At 33.5% G+C, this 22,249-nt stretch overlaps 2 protein-coding genes and 1 long non-coding RNA gene across 6 annotated transcripts; all 3 read left to right on the forward strand.

The window, feature by feature from the left end:
- Positions 1 to 782: 782 nt before the first annotated feature.
- On the forward strand, positions 783 to 5,750 carry LOC120070316 (DHHC-type zinc finger family protein). Of its 4 annotated transcripts, none has more exons than XM_039022237.2 (7): positions 783 to 1,455; positions 1,806 to 2,046; positions 2,301 to 2,392; positions 2,973 to 3,099; positions 3,194 to 3,279; positions 3,686 to 3,751; positions 5,382 to 5,750. In XM_039022237.2, exons 1-7 carry the CDS (start codon positions 1,264 to 1,266, stop codon positions 5,496 to 5,498), a joined length of 921 nt encoding a protein of 306 aa, XP_038878165.1. In that variant the 5' UTR covers positions 783 to 1,263; the 3' UTR covers positions 5,499 to 5,750. The 4 variants fall into 4 exon arrangements, with proteins under 4 accessions (XP_038878165.1, XP_038878168.1, XP_090164725.1 ...); XM_039022240.2 differs by having other exon boundaries at positions 931 to 1,455; positions 3,236 to 3,279; XM_090308599.1 differs by lacking the exon at positions 5,382 to 5,750 and adding an exon at positions 4,004 to 4,156 and having other exon boundaries at positions 973 to 1,455.
- A 530-nt stretch (positions 5,751 to 6,280) lies between these two features.
- LOC150038236 (uncharacterized) lies at positions 6,281 to 8,920 on the forward strand. The gene is made up of 3 exons (XR_016525461.1): positions 6,281 to 6,418; positions 7,550 to 7,645; positions 8,019 to 8,920. It is a non-coding gene; the product is annotated as an uncharacterized LOC150038236 (long non-coding RNA).
- Positions 8,921 to 12,842: 3,922 nt separating this feature from the next.
- On the forward strand, positions 12,843 to 20,847 carry CIPK9 (CBL-interacting protein kinase 9). The gene is made up of 14 exons (XM_039022236.2): positions 12,843 to 13,354; positions 13,453 to 13,515; positions 14,749 to 14,820; positions 14,993 to 15,100; positions 15,195 to 15,275; positions 15,965 to 16,018; positions 16,156 to 16,281; positions 16,360 to 16,449; positions 16,682 to 16,804; positions 17,110 to 17,217; positions 19,866 to 19,982; positions 20,073 to 20,129; positions 20,326 to 20,400; positions 20,488 to 20,847. Exons 1-14 carry the CDS (start codon positions 13,178 to 13,180, stop codon positions 20,560 to 20,562), a joined length of 1,326 nt encoding a protein of 441 aa, XP_038878164.1. The 5' UTR covers positions 12,843 to 13,177; the 3' UTR covers positions 20,563 to 20,847.
- Positions 20,848 to 22,249: the final 1,402 nt, after the last annotated feature.

Below are 22,249 nucleotides of genomic sequence, written 5' to 3' on the forward strand. Positions count from 1 at the left end.
GGCAATACCAGTACTGTGTGACAAAAAAAAGAAGGTAATCAGAAGGCAATATCATAAGCTACCAACGATATATATATATATATATTTAATCACATCCCAAGCCAAATGAAAGGAAAATAAATAGTAATTGTCATCAAATAATAATTGATATCATTGGCTATCAGTATCAGACAGTAATCAAACAACAATAAGATATAAATCAGTATCATTGACAAGCAGTATGAAATAGTAACCAGACAACGATCAGATAACAATCAATATAATTGGCAATAACAAAATAATCATCAAATAATGATTAAACAATAATTAGCTAATAAATCAATATCATTAGCAATCAGTATAAGATAATAATCAAATAACAGTCCGTATGAAATAGCAATTAGGTAGTTAAGACAACAATCCGATAGTAATTGATATCATTGGCAATCAAATGCAATCACACATTTCAACTGTGGGAGTATTTTGGTCGTCCGATATTTCAATTGGGTGGGCTTATTATTTTACCATTTCTTACATAATCCATATTTGTAGACCATGGATGTAATCGCCTAATTTCACTATTATCTTTTTGATAGTCATGCAATTGCCCCTAAAATTAGGGTATGTTTGATTTAATTTTTCAAATAAATTTTAGAAAAAATGGAAGTTATTGGTAATATTTATTAAAATGATATATTTACCCTTACTTATGAAAAGATATGTGGGTTTGAATCATAATCTTTCAAAGAAAAGGGAAAGAAAAAATAAAAGAAACTGGAAAAAGTTTTGATGAAAATTTCTCATTTCCAAATTACCTTTCTTGAAAAACAAAATTATTTTCTTAGAGACCGTAGGTTGGAATCATTATATTCTTGAAATAATAATAATAATAAAAGAGAACTTGAAACAAAATTCAAAATTCAAATTAGTACGGATTGCTTGAGATCAAACGAACAGTGTTAAAAGAACAAATTATCGTAATAGAGAATTTTCAAATTTTAGGGTTAAGAAAAAATGGTATGAAATTTAATTTCATCAGCTTCTTCAGCTTCACGCTAAACTTAAAGATGGCCTCAATCTCTTCCCGCTGGTGGGAACTCTGCAAATCTCGCCGGAACTTCATTTCTTCTCTAATTCCTTCAGAGAAAGTTCTACGTTATTGCTAATCAAGGGACGAAGTTAAATCTGGCGTCCGATATCTGGAAGCGACTTTTCGCGCCAAGAAGCAGAAGATCTGCTCCAATTCTTCCGATTATTCGTCTTGGTCGGCAATTCAATCAAACAATGGAAGTTATCAACCCTTTCAAGCTCTGTTCCGGCCTCAAATTCCTTGGCTACTTCATGATCCTCTTGGTTTTCGCCATCGTTGCAGTTTCCTACGATGCGGTTGTAGTCCTCACTTGGGGCCCCAAATTACTCATGGGCGGCTTCCACTCCTTCCTCGCCTTCTCCATCATCATTTTGTTTCATGTTCTGGTACTGATTCTATACGTTTTGAATTTTTGGGTTATTGAACTTGAATTTCCATTTTCATTTGGAGTAATTGAACTGTACACGTTTGTTCAACTTAGTTGTGCATCGATTAAATTTTCGGTTCTAGAGTTCCAAGTAATTTGGTTTTAGTTTCGTCTGCGAAAATGTTGAGTCACTTTCAATATGCTGGAGTTTGTTTTCACATCTGTAGGCGGCTCTACAAATGGGATCATACATTTTTTTAGTTAGATGCACGATTAGCTTCTTCTGATGGGGGGAAAAGTAATGAGCGATGACATTGGGAAACTTTGACATTGAGATAAATTGTGAGAAGACTGCATCTTGTTTTGCAGCTTTTACTCTTGTCGTGGAGCTACTTTATGGTACTCCTTGAAGATCCTGGTTCTGTACCAGCAAATTGGATATTGGCAAATGAAGCAGACAATATGGAGGTTGGTAGTTCGTCATTGCCGGAACATGGAGCAACGGGGGATGCCACTTATTCCTCTTCAGATGGTGCCGGGAGAAGACCTACAGCCTATTGTCGTCAATGCCAAAATGGAAAACCGCCACGTTGTCATCATTGCTCTGTTTGTAAGCTACTTAACTTCAACACTATCCCTGCATCTCTTTATTTGTTCACATCGCACCACCCCAGCCATGCAGCAAGGTTGAATTATGTTGCACCTAATGAGTGATCAGTCGTTTGATTTGTATTACTCTGTCCTATTTATTAATCTCGATTTATTTCTGGATGCTACTTTACGCTTAATATTTACTTTTTCAGTTATTATACAACTTGTACTCTGAAATGATCTAAGGTACTTGAATGCTATAATGATCTGTAGGTCAAAGATGTGTTCTTAAGATGGATCATCATTGTATCTGGGTGGTGAATTGTGTTGGAGCACGCAACTACAAATTCTTTCTTCTTTTCTTGGTAAACTCTCAACCCAATTCACCTCCTAGCTGTTAGCAAGATAGTTTCCCATCTTCGTGAGAAATGTTGTCGGCTTTTTTCTTCCTCTTTTCTGTAGTATGGAAGATCCATGGAAATATGGAATTAGAGTTATTGGTCTCTCTTACGTTCTACTGAACTTGTATGATAAGGGCATGGTGTTGTTGGAACATGCAAAAAATATAGATTAGTTGCATTTGGCAGTATGATAGATTGTATATTGATGTCACATTTAACTCCTTAGAGATGGTTAATTTGGTTATTTATTGTTTCATAAGCTTGCCTGAAGAAGATCAATATAATCTTTAAAGGAAACAAGTTGGTGAAATTAATTCATTTACCATTTTGTGATTACTTTTCAAGAAGTCTAAAATAACTGAGGTTCAAAATCATTTCATCCTATCATGTTAAGTAAAATATATTTCTTTCATGTTTATAATATAAAACTCGGCTTCAAGAGGAAGTATAGAAAATTATAATTACATGTATGTATGTGTATATATGCATGTATAGCTGAGTGAAATCTCTTTGTTAACCTACTTGCCCCTTGCTTCCCCCCAAGCTCTACACATTCTTGGAGACAACAATGGATACGCTTGTTTTGCTGCCTAGTTTTATCAAATTTTTTGATGAAGCTAAGAGTCACTCTGGTTCTCCTGCCAATCTTGTTATCCTTTTTTTAGCTTTTGGTAAGAAGCTCAACTGGTTTATAGTTTACATTTCTAAAAAATTGAACTTAACCCTTTGATTTTCCAATATTTTTATGTCTGTACTTTGATGCAGTTCTTAATTTAGCCTTTGCACTCAGTCTTCTTTGTTTCGTAGTTATGCATGCATCTCTCCTGTTGAGCAACACAACATCAATTGAGGTAATGAAATTGAAGTAGTCACTTGCTCTTTTCTTTTATCTCTTTAATTGTTCTGCTTCAGATTGGATTATCAATTTTCTTTCCACCAGGCTCGGGTTGGTGATTGTTACCTTAACCCCACTTGTTCCTCTATCATTTATTAATCTGTTAGTTTTTTCCCACAAGTGCAAGGTGTCTGTTACTTGGTGGAAATCAAATAGCTGGATTATTGGTCACGATTCACAAATAAGATAAAACTCATTCTTTTAAAACATTCTTTCAAATGTGCAATTTGACCATTGTAGCCTCAAATTTAAGTAAACCATGATCCTAATTCAGTCATTAATTATTGAGACCTGCATGCCTTATTTAGGCTAGTCTTTCCATTTTTACTATCAAAGGTGCTCATTCACTATTACATTTTCAGGTTCACGAGAAGAGAAGAGCAGTTCAATGGAAGTATGACCTAGGCAAGAAGAAAAACTTTGAGCAGGTAATACGTGTTTGTATATGTCATCTTGAAATGTTCCCTCTCAGACTCATTAATATATTATGATAATCCTCACATCTGTAGGATTATGAATCATTTTCTGTGTGGAATCATCTTATGCATCTCTTGTGAAAATAATTTTATTTGCAGTTGTTTGCTACACTTTCATATTATCTGGGGAAACATAATTCTTATTTTTTATTATTATTATTTTGAATATGGGGAAAACATTGTTTGCGCTCTTGGTTGAATCAGGATTCAGGATGCTGCAGTTTGTGATTGAAAGAGAAAACAGCGTACTATTGGATATTGGGAATTCCTAATGTTAAATACTAGTATTATGGGAAAAATACCTTTTTGTTCCTGGAGTTCTGAAGATTAGGTGCGTTTAGTCCCTCGTGTTTTAAATCAGTCAATTAAATCTAGTCCCTGAGTTTTCAAGAATAGGTTTAACAGATCTTTCCAATAAAAAAAATCATTAAATTTGAACAAAAGTTGAATATATGCTTAAGTGGCAAGATACTGGAAAAAAAAAACTAATTTTTACTTCTCTCTCATCTCTCTTCTTTCTCTCTCTACCCTATTCGTCCTCCCTCTTTCTCTCTCTCACATTCTCCTCTCATTTTCTCTCTCCTCTGACTCCACGGCTAAACTTCCAAAAAAAACTGAAGAAAAAAAAATTGAAAATATTTCCTTCCCTCCTCTCTCATATTCTCTCTTCTCCCACACCATTACTAACCTTCAACAAAAACTCAAAAAAAAAAAAAAAAAAAAAAAAAAAAAAAAAAAAAAAAAGAACAAATAAGTTTTCGTGCTTCTCTCTCGTATTCTCTCCTCCCACACCATTACTAAACTTCAACAAAAGCTCAAAAAAAAAAAAAAAAAAAAAAAAAAAAAAAAGAACAAATAAGTTTTCATTTTGGTCAATAGTTTTTGTCCATTAGAAGCACATTTCAAAGTTGCCATAGCCATGGAGAGAGAGGGGAGAGAATATGAGAGAAGAAAGATTTTCAATTTGTTTCTTTTTTTTCAATTCTTGTGTAAGTTTAAACCCGGTGAGGGTGAGGGAGAAGAGAGAAGAGAATGAAATGTTTTTTTTTTTTTTTCTTCAAATTTTTTTTGTGGAAGTTTAGCCATGGAGAGAGTGGAGAGAGAAAAAGAAGAGAAAAGAATGTGAGGGGAAAGGAGGACGAAGGGAGGGGAGAGAGTGAAAGGAGAGAGATGAGAGAAAATTTAAAAAATAGTATTTTCTTTCTAACTCATTTTGCCACTTAAGCATATTGTCAACCTTTGTTCAAATTTAATGATTTTTTTAATTAGAGAGACCTTTTAAATATATTCTTAAAAATTCAATGACTAAATTGGCCAATTTAAAACATGAATGACTAAATGTACCTATTTTTTAAAACTCAAATACTAAAAAGGTATTTTTTCCTAATATTATCCCGTGAAGAAGGGGAAATAAAAAAAGATTATGATGTTCTTCAGGGATTATATTTGAACTCCATGCCTCTCAATACATTTGTTGCACTCCCATGGAAATTTATCTCCCAATGTCTGTTACACAATGACAGAAGCTAGTCGAGTTTAGATCTTATAATGATGTCGTGTCTCGTGTTCTTTCCTTCTTAAGGTATTTGGGACGAAGGCAGCACTGTGGCTTTTCCCATTGTTTTCGAAGGAGGATTTGGAGAAAATTCCTGCACTTCGAGGCTTGGAATTCCCTATTCGTTCTGATATGGAGTCTTGACACTTCTTTCCCGGTACTTCAGTCAGTGTAATATATTGTCCTAGTATCTTTATTTTCTTTTATGTAAACAATCACGCATGAAAGCTTATTCTATGTATGGCCCTCTTTGGGCGTTTCTATTTGTAAATTTCTCATTTTTTTCAGAGAAGATGTAGTGAACAGCTATAGTTCCCAGAAGTTGTGCTATTCTTGTTTATAGTCGTTTTGTACCGAGCTGAAGAGTTATTTCCAAAGATGCACTAGTTTTTCGCATATATGAGCCTTTAATAATCTTTCTTGCGAGATCTTTTTTATTTTTTATTTTTCTCGTAATTGCACATACAATATCGTGTTTTGGGGAAATCAAAGTTAGTGAGTTATTTTATGAACCAATTATGTTTTATACCGATGTCCTCTTTTGGGAGATAATAATTCGTCAGCTAAAAAAAAAAAAAAAAAAAAAAAAGATATAAAGTTAGCAAGCAACTGAATAAAAAAGTTGTATATAGTGGATGGCAAATTATTCTTGCTTTAAAATTCCTATCCGGAGTTCGAAGACCTTATTTAAACACACTATAATATATAATAATGATAAATAAATAAAAAGAAGAAGAAGAAACTTCTCATTATATAGTAGTAACATGTAAATCTTGGTCAAATGATGACAACTAGGGCAGGCGGGTCCCTTTGAAATCCACTAGAACTGGCCTTAGAGGAGACAAGCCTCCTAGAAATTGGTAGAGGTGGAGCCCCCAATGTCCCCATTTTCCCCCAAAAAGAAAAAAAAAATGTAAATCTTGATCATCATCTAATTTCAGGTGGTCGATCATGATCCAAGGATGAAACTAAAGAAGAAATTCTGTCCATGGAATTGCAGAAACTGGAGATGGAAACAGAGATCAAAACGAAGATGGGAGCAATCATCAAAACAAGGCTAAAAGGTACCATCCACTGTTGTTTCTGTGATCTATGGAACCGAACCGCCCACCATCCCATTAAAAACGCCCCTGACACACTCACCAAAACTAAGACCACACATCCCCACACAGCCTTCAGCTTTCTGTTCTTCTGTTTCTTCTGCTCTCCTTCCCCCTTCATCACATCTTCAATTTCTGTTCCTACAAGCATTTCTCTCGAGTGCAACAAAGAATAGGAAGAAGAAAACCTCACAAATGATCTATTGGAAGAAAACCCAATTAGCTCTGCTAGCTTTAATTGAAAAAACCCATGCTGTGATTGAACATACTAGAGAGACAGAGAGAGAGAGAGAGAGAGATTGGGAGGGGGAGATTTTGGTTGTAAAATAAGGGAATCACATTGAGTATAACGTCACGCGTGGCTTATCCAAGTTGGTTTTGTCAATTAAAGGATTAAAAATATAAACAAAAAAAGGATTGGCATTTGTTGGCAGGCATCAGTAATTGGCGTAGCTTGTATCTGGGGTAGAGTTTGATTGATTTATTGCCTTTGATGGCATTATGTGCCACTGCACCCATCTGGCTGCTGCCCCCCTTTCTTCATTATTGTTTCTTCTCTCCTTTCCTCTTCTCTCCTCTCATGCAACCCAACCCCAGTTTCTATTCATAGCTTTAATTACCCTTCATTCATATATCTGAATGTATTCAAGGTTACTTTAATTTTTAAAGTCTACTCATAAATGCAAAGAGAAATACATATCACTATATGAGTAACTAAAGTTATAATCTAACTTTCTAGTTGCCCTTTTTTAGGGGGATTTGTTTTTGAAAAGTAGAACCTTTTTAAAAATATATATATATTATTATTTGTTGAAGAAAATAGTAATAACAGGCAGTTTTAAATTATTTATGAAACTAGATTAGTCAACTCTGTGAAATGCATCTGCATCATAAACGCATTCATTCCAACTCACCCAACCTTGGCTTCATAAATAAGTTGAAAACTACTTTGTTTTTTTACTCATGTTTAGAAAAGGAAACAGCCCTACTATTCCAAAAACTCCTTCTTTTGAGAATCTTTAGGAACCCAATTAAAACTTTGAACAAGCAAAACCCAAAACACATCAAAACAAGACTGTTTCTTTCTGTATGCAGGCATGGGAGAGAAGAACTCATGACAGCTTCTTTATTGGACAAAATAAAACAAGTGATGGTAACACAATAGTTTTTTGAAGGACACAACTGGGTTAGGTAGGTAACATTATAATATTAGGAAGCTAACTCAGCAGTTTAAATATGATTATAATCAATCGTATTTTACTACTAGAATAAAATTTGAGCAAAAAAATTTGCCGTTCTTTAAAGATTCTATTCCACACGCAAACATGCTTCTGTAATCATTTTGTTTTATTGGAAAGCAACCTTCTTATTATGTGGGCTAATGAAATATCAATAGGTTTCAGTTTATTAACGCTAAGCATGATTACAACCAACTACACGCGTCAAATTTGAACCAAAGTTTAAGGTTTCTTTAAACCTTCAATCACATAGTCGTGATAAATAACTATGATACATTGCTGATTAGTCCTCAGCCAAATTTATCTTATATTTATCTCTTTTGCAGGGGGAAACATTTACAGTCTTGTAACCTAAAAAACTTGAAAAAGAAGTAGAGAAGGAAGAATTGGTGTGATGGCAGAGTAACATTATATGTAGATGATCATCCAATTTGAACAGATTGTTGGATGACATGGTCTGAGGATGGAGCTGCACTAGTAGTATTGTGATCCATGGAAGTGCAGAAAGCAGAGATGAGAAAAGACATCAAAACAAATATTGGTGCAATCATCAAAACAAGACCAAAAGGTACCATCCACAGTTGTCTATTTGTTGGATGAAACTGAAATACCCACCAACCAAAAACAAGCCCTCCCATCAGGCATGCCACTGCCATTGAAATCACCCAAATTGCTATCTTACAACTCTTCATATTCCCTTTCATCTTCTCATCTCTCTCTTCTTCTTTCATTGCTGACTCCATTGCGAATCCACCACCTTCTTCTCCACCCCTTGCAGATCTCCATGTTTGATCCATTACAAAATTACCCAATAAGCTCTTCAGAAGAACTAGAAATCGCTGAAGAGAAAAGAATGAGGGAAAAAAACAGAGAAAAAGAGAGAATGATGGCTGTAGAGGGGCTAAAGGATTTGATTTGGCAAGTGATTGTAGACAAGAAACAAAGCGTAGGATTTTATCAAAGTTTGAAATTAGCATCAGCAATTGACGTAGCTATCTGGGGTTAGATTTTTATTGCCTTTTATGATATAATATGTGTCATAGACTCACAAACACCAATATCTTAAGCCCTTCTAATTGTTTCATATAAACATCTCTCTCCTTGAAATTTGAGTTCATCTTGGACTCTAGAAAATTAGGATCTACACTGTGAACTGTGAAGTTATACTTATAGGTGAACTGCTTCCATTTGAAGCATTGGAATATGGAATCAGCTTTTTCTAGTTTGAGATGCAAATCCAATTGAATGTGCGACTTCTGGGCAGTTAAGGGCTGGTTCAGGCTTTATATATAATGGAATAAACCTTCTTGGCTCCAAATTCTGGAAAGGACCCAACTGAATTAGCCACTCCACTTCTACGTTTCTTCCTAAATACTATAAACAAACAAAAAAAAAGTCAGCCTCCATTTTCCCTTTTGAAACCAAAAAACAAATTGATTTAAATTCTTAGAACATAGTTTTTCTGTGAGCGCAGCTTGTTTGTTTGGAAAATTGCCCAAACTAACCCAAAATCCAAAAACTTTCGAATGATTGACCTCATTTTTGAAAGCATGATTTTTTTTTTTTTTAATTACCTTTAGAAGATGTGAAATGTCTACTTTGCCCTCAGTTTTAAATGAATCGTTCTCGCTCCGTTTTTGGAGTTCTCCTATCCTTGTTTATTTTTATATTACCCAAACATCACATACAACAAATGTTAAGTTTAAACTTTGTGAAGCCATTTAAAAGTAAAGATATTTTAGCATTTTGTTTAATTTATAAGGGTGGTTCGAAAAAATACAAAAAATAGGTAAGAAAACGAGTGTTCATTTAGCTAAAATGGAATTATATTGATGAAGATATGACCAAAATAAGATTATTGTTCATAAAGATAAGGTGCACGATGGCTGACATCATATGTGTAATCCTTGACTTCAAGTGTGGAAATTGCTAAGTTCTCGCTTTGCAATTTTATTTTAGTCATATTTTAATCGATGCAACTTCGTATTAACTAAATGACCACTTCTTTTTATACGATTTTTTAGTATTCTTTCCAACCATGTTTGTAAACTAAACAAAAATTTAAGGGTCTGGTAGGCAATCTGAAAACATAATTTTGAAAGCAAGAGGTGCAAAGAAAACAAATTTGTATTTTATGTTTTCAAATATGTGTTTGGTAGTATATTCTGAAATAAAAATCTAATTTAATTTTTTTTTTTCAAAATGTGTTTGAAAATATATTTAGTTACTCATTAAATACTATGTTGAATATAAACTATTACCAATTAATTCCTACAATTTTTTATGTTAAATTTTTTTAATGTAATATCATATATATATATATATATATATTAAATTTAACAAAAACAATTGAGTGTACAACATGAAATAGTACATTTGTTATTATTTTTATCATTTCAAATGTAATTGTGTATTTTAAAATATTTGGACACATTGAAAACATAAAAAGATTGTTTTCATAATTTGCACTTTTTGAATCATAGAATTCAGAAACAATTTTCGAAAACAGAATCCAAATTGTCAATCAAATGCATATTTATTGAACTCAATCAATCTGAAACCATAAAACAAAATCTAAATTGTCTACTAAACAAGCCCTAAGCTATCTTTGACTTTAATACTCCAAAAATAAAATTTATATAGATTTAAACGTTGTAAGACTATTTACATTCAATATTCTTTCAAAAATTGCCATTTTTATAAGCATTGTTAAAAAGGATATGAAAAATATATGAAAACAAATGTTTATTTAGTTAAAACGAAGTTTTATCAAAGAAGATATGACCAAAACAAAATTGCAAAGCAAGAGGTCAGTAATCACGCACATGAGGTCAATAACTACGCATATGATGTCAACGATCACACACCTTTTTTGCGCAAACGATAATTTTATTGTGGTCCTATCTTCGTTGATACAATTTCGTTTTAACTAAATGACCACTCGTTTTCATACGTTTTTCGGTGTTCTTTTCAACCATGCTTATAAATTGAGCAAAATATTAAATCATCTTTACTTTTAAATGCCTTCACAAAGTAAACTTAGATCATTTCTGATATGCGATATTTGGGTAATATAAGAAGAAACCTGGATAGAAAAACTCAAAAAACTGAGGGAGAAGTGATTTATTTAAAAATAAGGGCAGAGTGCATATTTCACATATTCAAAAGGTAAAAAAAAACATGTTATTGAAAAAGAGGTCAATTCATGAAAGTTTGGGGTTTTAGGTGAATTTGAGCAATTTTCCCCCAAAAAAACATGTTTTCGAAAAAAGAGGTCAATTACATGAAAATTTTTGGATTTTGGGTTAATTTGAGCAATTTTCCTGTTTGTTTGGTTTAATTATAAATGCAAGCTCGTGAGTAAATCTCTAAATTTTTATCTTTGATTTTTTTTATTTTTTTTTTTAATTTCATAACTAATTGATATACAACATTAAAAAAAAAATTAAAATTCATTCATCTATTAATTTATGTTGAATGGACCTTAAACTTTCAAATCTGTTTATAGTAGATTCATAAATTTAAAAAGTATATATATATATATATATATATATCAAATATGTCAAAGATCTATTAGACACAAAATTAAAAATTTAGAGATCTATTGGACACAAGATTCTAGATTGAAGATTTATTTAACATCTATAAAAAAAAGTTTAGGAATTATTGTACACAAGTGAAAGTTAATCTATTAGACACCTTTCTCAAAAGATATAAATATGAAAGTTCTTCGACTAAATTTGTAATTTATTACTCTACTTTTAATAGAAAAATTTTATATCATGGAGATATACTCTTATTTATTTATTTACTTATATCATACAAAATATTTTTATTCCTCGGACAAGCAGGGCCTAGATTAAGGGTGGTTCTTTATTGTTTTTCAAAGGTTAAAGGTTGGACTTACCACATAGAAATTTTTTTATCATTTTTTTTTTTGAGAAATATTTTCTCTCTTTTAATTGATGAGTGTTTGCATCTTCAATAAATTTAGTTTTAATTTTATTGCAATACCAAAATATAAAACAAAATAAAATTACAATATCTCATATAAAGTTTAAATTTCACTTTTGAGCACGTAAAATTTATTTTAGTCTCAACTTTCAATACGATGCATAAATGGTACGATTTTGAATATTGAAAATTTTAACATATAGGTGAAAAATATTGTTATTTGTTATGTAATTTGAAGATGGTTAAATTTCGGTTTTTTTACTTTGAAATGATCAAAATGTTTTAATTTGGTCCCTATATTTTTTATGGAAAAGCCAATTTATAGAATGTATAGTTTAATCTTTACAAAACTACATCAATGTAAAATATAGGAAACTAATACATATTCAAACATGAACATATCTAAATTGACATAAACGAATGTACTCTTGACCGAGAGGTCAAAGATTCAAATTCCATGCAAGATCGAAGTCCCATGCATACTCAATCACAAAGCATCTTTGAAGTACACATCTAAGGTGTCCCTAAATGAAAAGTTAAAGCCTTAAGTGTTCGGTCTACTAGAGGTCGAACTCAATCCCTACCTCAAAGGAGTAATGTTCAAGGCAAGCCCAATGAGAAGGTCTTTAACCTCGAGGATCGATGCCGCCAGTATGACTCATGTCCTAAATGGATATTAGACAACAAACTCTATAAATATTTCCTCACCACCACTTTAAGGGGTAAGTAATATTCGTAATGTTTAGGTTTTTGTACTTATTTAGCCATTGGAAGTGTTTGGCTCGACAACATACTGGTGCGACATAGGTCGACCCAAATGTACTTGCAAGCTCAAAAGGAGCTCTATCACACATGTCCAAAATTGTGACAAGATGAACGTACCAATAATATTCAATAAAAATTTGTTTATTTAATAAGAACCTCAGTAAATAAGACATCAATTATCATTTGAAAAATCTAACAAGTTTCATTTGTATTCAGCAATTATTGAGCAAAGAAATAGAATAAAGAAAGAAAAGGGGGGAGAGAGAGATTCTTTCCTATTCTTGATTAATAAACTCATATCATTGGATATATTTAAATTTAATTATTTGTTCTTCTTTAGTATATATATAAATTGAATTGACCAGGCGTTGAAACTTGAAAGGATGCATTTTTGGAATATTCTTAAATAGTTAAAATTAATAGAATGGTCCATTTTAAAATGATTAGAACCAAAAAAACAGATGAAAAGAAAAGATGAAAGAAGCAGAGCCACGGAAGATTCAACATTCTGTGTGTTACCATCCAAAATTGCAATGGCAAATTGCCAAAACGCCAAAGCATTAGGAACGAAACGAAGGACCCACCTTATCCAATTCGGCCTTTCTTCCTCTTTCCTCCATTTCGTTACTGTCTTCTTCTCTTCCAAGTTCAATTCCAAATCACCCATCCTTCTTTTTCTCATCTAATCAAAACAACTAACAAACAAACAATTTCCCTTTTCTGTCATTTCTTCCCTCAAGGATCGTTGGTTTTTGGGTGCTGGACAATGAACGTCAAAGCTCCGGCGACGAGGACTCGTGTTGGGAAGTACGAGCTCGGTAAAACCCTCGGCGAGGGCACTTTTGCTAAGGTTAAGTTCGCGAAGAACGTTGAGAATGGTGACTATGTCGCCATTAAGATTCTCGACCGGCAACAAGTTCTTCGCCACAGGATGGTCGAACAGGTATGGGGTGCTCTTCTTTGTTTTTTTGGGCTTGTTATGTTATTTGTTGATCACCCACATCCCTTGATTTCATTGTTTATTGATGATGATGTTGGCAGATTAAAAGAGAGATTTCAACTCTGAAAGTGATCAAGCATCCGAACGTTTGTAAGATTTATGAGGTACCATGATCAATTCTCCTTGTTTTCATTTCCTTGTACAGTGATACATTTTTGGTTTTCTTGTACAAATAACAGGTTCATGTACTCATTTAAATAAGTGGCTAATCATGCTTCGAGATTAGAATGAATTGACAAGTTGGGTTACTACTAGTTTGGCATGTAAGGTTATTAGGATAAGCTTGAGTTGGAGGGAAATGGTTTACAGCCACCTACCTAGGATTTAATACCTGTCAATTTTCTTGACAAACAAATGTATTAAGGTCAGACAGTTCTTGCATAAGATTAGTCGAGATATGCATAAGCTGACTCATGTGTTCACAAATGAAAGAAAATAAAATATATATATTCAAAATTCAAAGTCAATGTATGGGATTTTTGTGGTTTAAATATTTTGACTAAAGATCTCCTATCTATCGATCTATAAAAGTGCAAATTACATGACATTGTAGTTAGGATAAAATTAATTTGAGTGGACTCAAGGAAGTTGTGTTTAATTCTAATGTTTAGTTACATTGTGATGCAGTCTCTGCTTGCACATCACTTAGCTTCTCTAGTTTTTGCTTGAATTGTTGCTGTTATACTTGGTCGTTGTATATGCCTTGCCTTTATATATTATTTATTTTTTTAATGCAAGCACTACTTTTCATTAAAAAATGTTCTTGGACTTTTCTTCTTATTATTTATTTCTTTTCTAATCTTCATCCGCATCTCTTTTGGTTTTGTGTGGCTTTTGTCATTCTTTACCATTTGTATAGAACCCTTGTAGTTGTAAATATATGCTTTTTCTTCACCTAATATATATCTTAAGTAGTTAAAAGGTTATATTTTAGCATGTTGTACGAGTTATATCAGTATTGTTGTCTATGAAGACTTCATTCAAGTTGATCATTTAAAATTCTAAATGCAGCAACCAGACCATATAGTTTCACTGGATTACCGGTTAACATTTGCTCGACAGAAAAAAAAAAAAAAAAAAAAATCATATAATATTGTGTGTTTTTTCCCCAGTGGTACTTATACTGAGCAAGATAAATAGTAGTTCTATTTTCCCCTTCTTTGTTCATAAAAAAGGAGAAAACGAGCATAAATTCTTGTGAAAAATTGATGTGCTAATTTATGGTTTAAAGACACTTTTCTTTATACATTGTTTTCAATATTACGGCCAAACACGTGAGAAGAAAATAAGATACTTCTTGGATGCATGTGTTTGAATTCTTCTGTTCTTGTTGATAGGTTATGGCAAGCAAATCAAAAATCTACATTGTTCTCGAGTTTGTGGATGGAGGCGAGCTCTTTGACAAGATAGTAAGACATTGTGGATGAGATTCACATTCGTATTTCTATTTTACGTCTGTACTTGGTTGTCTCTATAGTTCCTTATCTTAAATTTACTTGTATGATAATCTCCTAACCAAAGAGATTCTGTATTAGCACCCGTTAGTACATTGTTAGATTTCTTGGACATTTCTGTTTATAGGCTGCAAATGGAAGGCTTAAAGAGGATGAGGCAAGGAAATTTTTCCATCAACTTATTAATGCTGTAGATTACTGCCATAGTAGAGGCGTGTACCATCGAGATCTGAAGGTTTTAACTGATATTTTGATCTTTTAAGAGACTTCATTTAGTGTATGCAATTAAAATGGTGGTGGTTAATTGACTGCTCTGTCTGCCTTTGCAGCCTGAAAATCTTCTTCTGGATTCACATGATGTTCTTAAAGTGTCAGATTTTGGATTGAGTGCATTCTCGCAGCAAGTAAGGGTGAGTTTTGCTCAATACTTCCAGAGGTTCTTTCAAGATTTTTCTGTCCAGTGTTCAGTGTCTTCTTCCTACAGCTTGGTTATTCTCCAGATGTTTATAACTTCCAAATTTAACTTCAGTTTCTTATCTTGTGGGTAAATAAATTAGATAATGGAAATGATAGTGTTAGCAAGGAGATGTTTGAAGCTTCTCCCACTGAATCTTTCTTTGACAAAAATTATTATACTTTACATCAGATATGTCAAATATAGAATGGGATTGCTGCTTTCTTTTGGTATCAGATTTTTGTTCCTTTAGGCATTAGCTTTCTGTTTCATTTAGTGTCAAGGCATCTGTTAGGGCACCTATCAAGCATGTTTACAAAAGGACGGGCAAAAAGGGGCTTGCACCATCAACAGCAGGTAGTTATTAGCAGGACCCACCGTACGACCAGCAGGGGATTACGGAATGTGTGGAATGTTGGTATTTAAACGTTTTATGGTGCTAGGGTTAGTTATCTTGTATTTTGTGTATGACCAGTAGTCTTGTGGAGAGGGCAGCCCTCTTGGTTTGTCTTGGCTGTACGTTGGTATTCGCTTGTGTGTTTTCTTTGTGTTTGGATTCTATTTCTCTGTTCTGGAATTATCTTTATTTTGAATACCATCGGGTGAGGAAGAACCCTTACAGGATCATTAACGCTATTATTGCAGGGTGATGGTCTTCTTCATACTGCCTGTGGGACCCCAAACTACGTAGCTCCCGAGGTGTGCATATATATTTCTTCCTTCTGTTAACCATTAGGAGGATATTTGTATTTCTACATCTGAATAAAGAATGTTAATTATACTTACTGTAAAAGACGTGCTAAGTTTTTGTGTTTGCTTTTGATATACTATATCAGGTCTTCAAAGATAAAGGTTATGATGGTACATCATCAGATATTTGGTCATGCGGGGTCATTCTCTTTGTTCTTATGGCTGGCTTCTTGCCTTTTGACGAGCCAAATCTAATGTGTTTATATAGAAAAGTTAGTCTTTGTTTTGTTTTGTTTTTCCTATATACACAGATGTAGTATTTTCTTAATATATTTGATATGAATTTTCAGATTTCCAAGGCTGATTTCTGCTTTCCATCATGGTTCTCAAATGGTGCGAAAAAACTAGTTTCCCGCATTCTTGATCCAGACCCTACTACTGTAAGTTTATAACTACTATTTTTATGTACCTTATTTTTGGTGTGATCTTCTGTAAGTATATATTCCCGGATGCATGATTAAAGAGGAATTCATGCCTCAAATGTTTTATATGTCCAAATTTGGGATTTTGTAGAATGAAATGATTTAACTGTTACTTTGTATCTTATAAGAAAAAGAAATGATTTAACTATTACATTTTTTTTAACTCTGATTTTCTTTCATTACTCTACAGCGAATAACGATAGCCGAAATTCAAGAAGATCCATGGTTCAAGAAGGGCTACACACCTGCTCATTTTGAAGTGGAAGAGGATATAACTCTCGATGATGTAGATGCTGCTTTTAGCAGCTCGAAGGTAAGAATTTTATCACAAAACAATACCTTTGAGCCACAGATTAATGTAGTGGAAATGAGAGTTTCGATGTCCTCATTACTGGCATTGTCAATATGTTTGAAAGCATATGGTGGATGATCTCGAAGATATATCAGACAAGAAAAATATTTGAGAAGAAACAAAGTCAATCCTATCAAAATCCTTCTCTAAAAAACAATTTAGTTAATAATATTTCTTAAATCTCTTCTGTTTTTCTTCTTCATACACACTTGATTCAGTAATATAAAGTTCTTTCTGAAGTTGTTTCTTTTAAACTTTTATTCAAGGAACATCTTGTGACCGAAAGAAAAGAGAAGCCAGTGTCCATGAATGCTTTTGAGCTTATCTCTAGGTCACCTGGTTTTAGTCTTGACAATCTATTTGAGAAGCAGAAGGTACGTATTTAGTAGTATTATAATAGTTCTTTATAATTAGTGAATCAATATCACATGTATCAATGGCAATGCACAACTAAGTTAAATACATTTTCTTGGGTTGTCGAATCTCCACAAGAAACATTGTCATTTTGAACTTGATAGGAATCATTAATCAAAGTATAAAGATTCTCTTATTGAATTCAAACACTGTCGCCTAATGGCAATATTACAACACCATATACTTTCCTTCTCTCCTTCCCACTCTCGAGAAGAATCAACACCAAACATAAAAACTGACTGTAAACAACTACCTATGACATATATATAGTCCCTATATTCCATAACCACCCAAGAACTGTAAATAACTACAAGTTCTTCTAACTACTATCCATCCTTATCTTTACTACTATTAGAATACTCCCCTTTTTCATAAACACTGAGATTTCCCTTTTTACCCTTACAACAATATTGAAATATAATAGGAGGCCTAACATTACCCTCCCTTTCTAAACTCGACTTATCCACAAGTTGGAAAGCTGGAAACTGTCGTTCCAAATCCTCCATCACCTCCCAAATTGATTCATGTTGAGGTAGACCTTTCCAAGCCACAAGCACCTCCCAGGTGTTAGTCGAGGGATTCTTGCGATAGTTGTAGGCCCCCATAGGTTCAGTCACCTACTCATAGACATCAGAAAAACAAGATGGTGTGGGATGTGGAATCTGATGCTGTCCCAACACTTTCTTCAACTGGGAGACATGGAAAACAGGATGGATGGATGCTTCAGGTGGTAGTAAAAGGCGATAAGCCAAGGGGCCAATCTTCTCGATGATTTCGTAAGGGCCAAAATCTTTGGTGATAGCTTTTCATTCCACTTTCCGAGGAAAGAAGTTTGTCGGTACGGCCATAATTTCAGAAATACCCAATCCCCCTCTTGAAACTCAACATCACATCGCTTGCAGTCAGCATACTTCATTTTAGATTGAGCATTTTGCAAATGATCCTTGAGGGCCAGCAAGGCAACATCACGGTCCCAAAGTTGCTGATCCAAGTTGGAATTAGAGGTGGCTGATGCACCATAATAAATCAAAGGGGGTGGAACATGACCATACACTGCTTGAAAGAGAGTAATGCCGGTAGAAATATGGTACGTGGTATTATACCAATACTCTGCCCAATGCAACCAATCAAACCACTCTTTGGGCTGCCCACTGCAAAAACAACGGAGATATGCCTCCAAACAACGGTTAACAACTTTTGACCATCAGATTGTGGATGGTAGGCCAAACTATGATGCAAGCGTGTCCCTGCAGCTTGAAATAATTCTTGCCAAAAATGGCTCATGAGAACTTTATCTCATTTGGATACAATTGATTTGGGAAACCCATGTAACCGAACAACCTCCTCGACAAACAGATCTGCCATGGAATGTGCAATGAATGGGTGTTTCAAAGCCATCAAATGGCTATACTTAAGTGATCCACGACATCCAAGATCCCATCAAACCCATGAGCCTTCGGCAAGCCTTCAATAAAATCCATAGATATGTCATCCCAAAAAGCCTCTGGAATATTTAAAGGGAGGAGTAAACCAGCAGGGCTGAGGGCCAAGACTTTATTCCGTTGGCATATCAAACATTCTTCCACATATTTCTTAACATCATCCTTCATGCCTTCCCAATACAACTCCCCGTTTAGGCAAGCACGTAAGAACCCGGAGTGGCCCCCAAAAACAGTCATGGTATGCGTGTAAGATAGTGGGTATTAAGAGGATTTTGACAAAACGTTTGTACTTGAGAACCCCTTGAGTGAATGAAAAACGAGGAACACTACTCATCTTCACACAATTGTTTAATGATACACTGGAGTTTGGGGTCTGAATGCACTTCTTTTTTAATTACCTCCACATCAAGAAGGGCAGGGACTGATAAATGAGCCAAGTGGACCGGTGAGGGAACCTGGGATAGAGCATCAACAACCTTATTATTTGATCTGGGCTTATATCGAACTTCAAAATCATAACCCAATAATTTTGCAATCCATTTCTGATGTTGTGGTTGTATGACACGTTGCTCCAATAAGAATTTTAAAGCACGCTGATCGATTTTGACCACAAACTTCTGCACAAGCAAATACGGACGCCACCGTTGGACAGCCAAGACCACAGCCAAAACATAAAACTGACTGTAAACAGCTACCTATGACATATATATAGTCCCTATATTCCATAACCAGCCAAAAACTGTAAATAACTACAAGTTCTTCTAACTACCATCCATCCTTATCCTTACTAGTTACTACTACTAGATGACTCCCCTTTTTCATAAATACCGAGATTTCTCTTTTTACCCTTACGATAATATTGAAAAATAATAGGAGGCCTAACAGAACTCTAATGTAAAATTGTTCTCGTGATTGGTTCTCTTGGGATTATACTTCTCATGTTTTTTTGGCTTAAAAAAAAAAAAGAACTCTATTGTCAAATTCCCACCTCATTCTACCTAGCTACAATGGTAAGCTAAAATTTCCTGATGAAATGATAATATTGCAATAACTGAGCCGAGGATATTCCATTTCCTGAGGGGTACGTGCATCTTAGATTGGTTAGATGACTATTTCCTTGGAGGCCATCAATAGAATTGATTGAAGTCTTTTATTTTTATTTTTAGGCTGTTGCAAAGAGGGAAACCCGTTTTACTTCGCAAAGCTCTGCAAACGAGATCATGTCGAAGATTGAAGAAACTGCAAAACCGATGGGGTTCAATGTACGAAAACAGGACTACAAGGTAAGCCTTTATTGACTGATGTGTAAGATATGTATATTTCTGAGTAGAGTTCTGTTAGAACACATGTAATGAGGTACAATGCCACTGCAGATGAAGTTGCAAGGTGACAAGACTGGGAGGAAAGGACACCTCTCCATAGCTACTGAGGTATAGAACTAAAATATTATTACTGGTTAATATTACTAACTATTCTCATACATCGAACTCGTTCCAATACAATGCAAAAAGACAAGCTTCTAGGGAGTCAAAGTTCTGAATAAATATAAGTTGGCCTCATTATCATCAGGCCCCATTCTGTCAACATATGATCTGATGCCAAATATTTTTGCCCTTTGAAATCCAGGTGTTTGAGGTGGCTCCTTCCTTGCATATGGTCGAGCTTCGGAAAACAGGGGGCGATACGCTCGAGTTTCATAAGGCATGTCATCTGGAAAATACATCATTCCAAAGCTAAATTTTACAAATGCTGTATATACTAATGTGATTTTGCATTTGCATATGACAGTTCTACAAAAGTTTCTCTTCAGGATTAAAAGACATAATGTGGAGAACTGATGGAAATACCGTAGAAGGGAGCTAATCTCTCTCCTCTTCATAACGCTGCTGTTATGAAGTTGATTCCTGAGATGCATTGCAGGTATTTCCTGTTGTCACATTACCGACGTCGAAACAAGAACTACACATAATAGAGAAGCTTAAGAAAATCTGTACTTTTTTCTTGTTTCTCAGAACTCATTAAATACAAAGTAATTGTACAAATAATCAAAGTTTCTGTAGTAAGAGAAGTGATTTCATGCAAGACTACATTTGCTTTTGCATGATTCAATTTCTTCAAATTCAAATAATCATAATTTCTGTTTAAATATACTCATTTAAGCCCATTTCTTCAACTTACAAGGAAATTCTCCCAATAACTTTCTGTTCAAAAGATGCTACATATTAATTACTTCATCAAGGTCAAATTAGGTAAGTTGGATAAATTAATTACTCATTTAAAGGGATTCAATTAATTATTGTATTAACTAACAATGATCAATATTAAATGTAGTCCATGATTAAGATTTCTAAAGTATATCGGGTAAGATTTTCTTTTTTGCTCGCCACTATGTTCATTCTTACCTGAAAAAGTCGATTCAAAATAGTTCAAGGGATGAAGGGAGGAGTCTAGAAGTTTAAGAAAATAATAATAGGGAAAAAAAACTTGAAGAAATGTGAGCATGAAGATGAGCTGGGAGTCAGAGAAAATAAAAGCATAAAAAATGTTAGTGCATGATCTAAAAGAGAAATTGTAGGTTCAATTAATCATAGTTTAAGAACATAAACTGAAATGAGATAAGAGCCTGCCTTTCTTAGTGTAGAGGAAATTGGCTCCAAGTGTAGTTCAAGAAAATAAATGGAACAATGACAGGAGTTAGAATTGTTAACTCACCTGGTCCTACTTTTATTAACAAAATGGTTATCAATCAAATGAACCCCTAAAATAAATTTTAGAATAATCTTACATAAAGAACACTATTCATTTTGAATTTAATGAAAATAACAATTTAATACACTTCTAGTTTTTAACAATTCAATTGATGTATTTTCCAATTTGTAACAATTTAGTTTATGAATTTTAATCAACAACAATTTAAAGTCTGTTTCGATTGACTAGAAAAAAAAAAAAAATTTCAAATAAGTCATTTTTATTTAAACTTTTTTTCTTTTTATAAAAATGGTTTAAAATACATATTTCAAAAACTATTTTGAGTTATCGTCAAACGCTTCAATTTTTTTTTTTAAATAACTTATTTTCAGAATTAGATAATTGAAAAATCAAACCAAACACACCCTGAGTCTTTCTACTATAAATTTTGTAACAATTTAACCCATACCGTAACAATTCAACCAATGTACTTTTAAAGTTGAGTATCATATAGTATTATGAAACCAATCTAGTCTTTGTAGTTTATAAAGACGTTTGACCTCTAACCCGTTCATCAATCTATCCCTCAGTAATATTTTCTATTATAAAAACTAAAACATTACAGTACATGCATTAAATTGTTACATACGAAAATTTAAAGACTAAGTTATTACAAATTTGAAGGTACAAGATTAAGGTTGTGTTTGGTTCAATTTTTCAAATATTTAATTTTGAAAAAAGTCATTTTTTATTGAAATGTTTGATAACCCCTCAAAATAGCATTTGAAACACTCTCAAAGTATATTTTAAATAGTTTTGATATAAAAAAAGTCTTTAGTAAAAAAGAAAAAGAAAGAAAAAA

Source organism: Benincasa hispida, chromosome 1, assembly GCF_027475165.1.
Source record: "Benincasa hispida cultivar pf3 chromosome 1, pf3_genome.v1.1, whole genome shotgun sequence".
Taxonomy (NCBI): domain Eukaryota; kingdom Viridiplantae; phylum Streptophyta; class Magnoliopsida; order Cucurbitales; family Cucurbitaceae; genus Benincasa; species Benincasa hispida.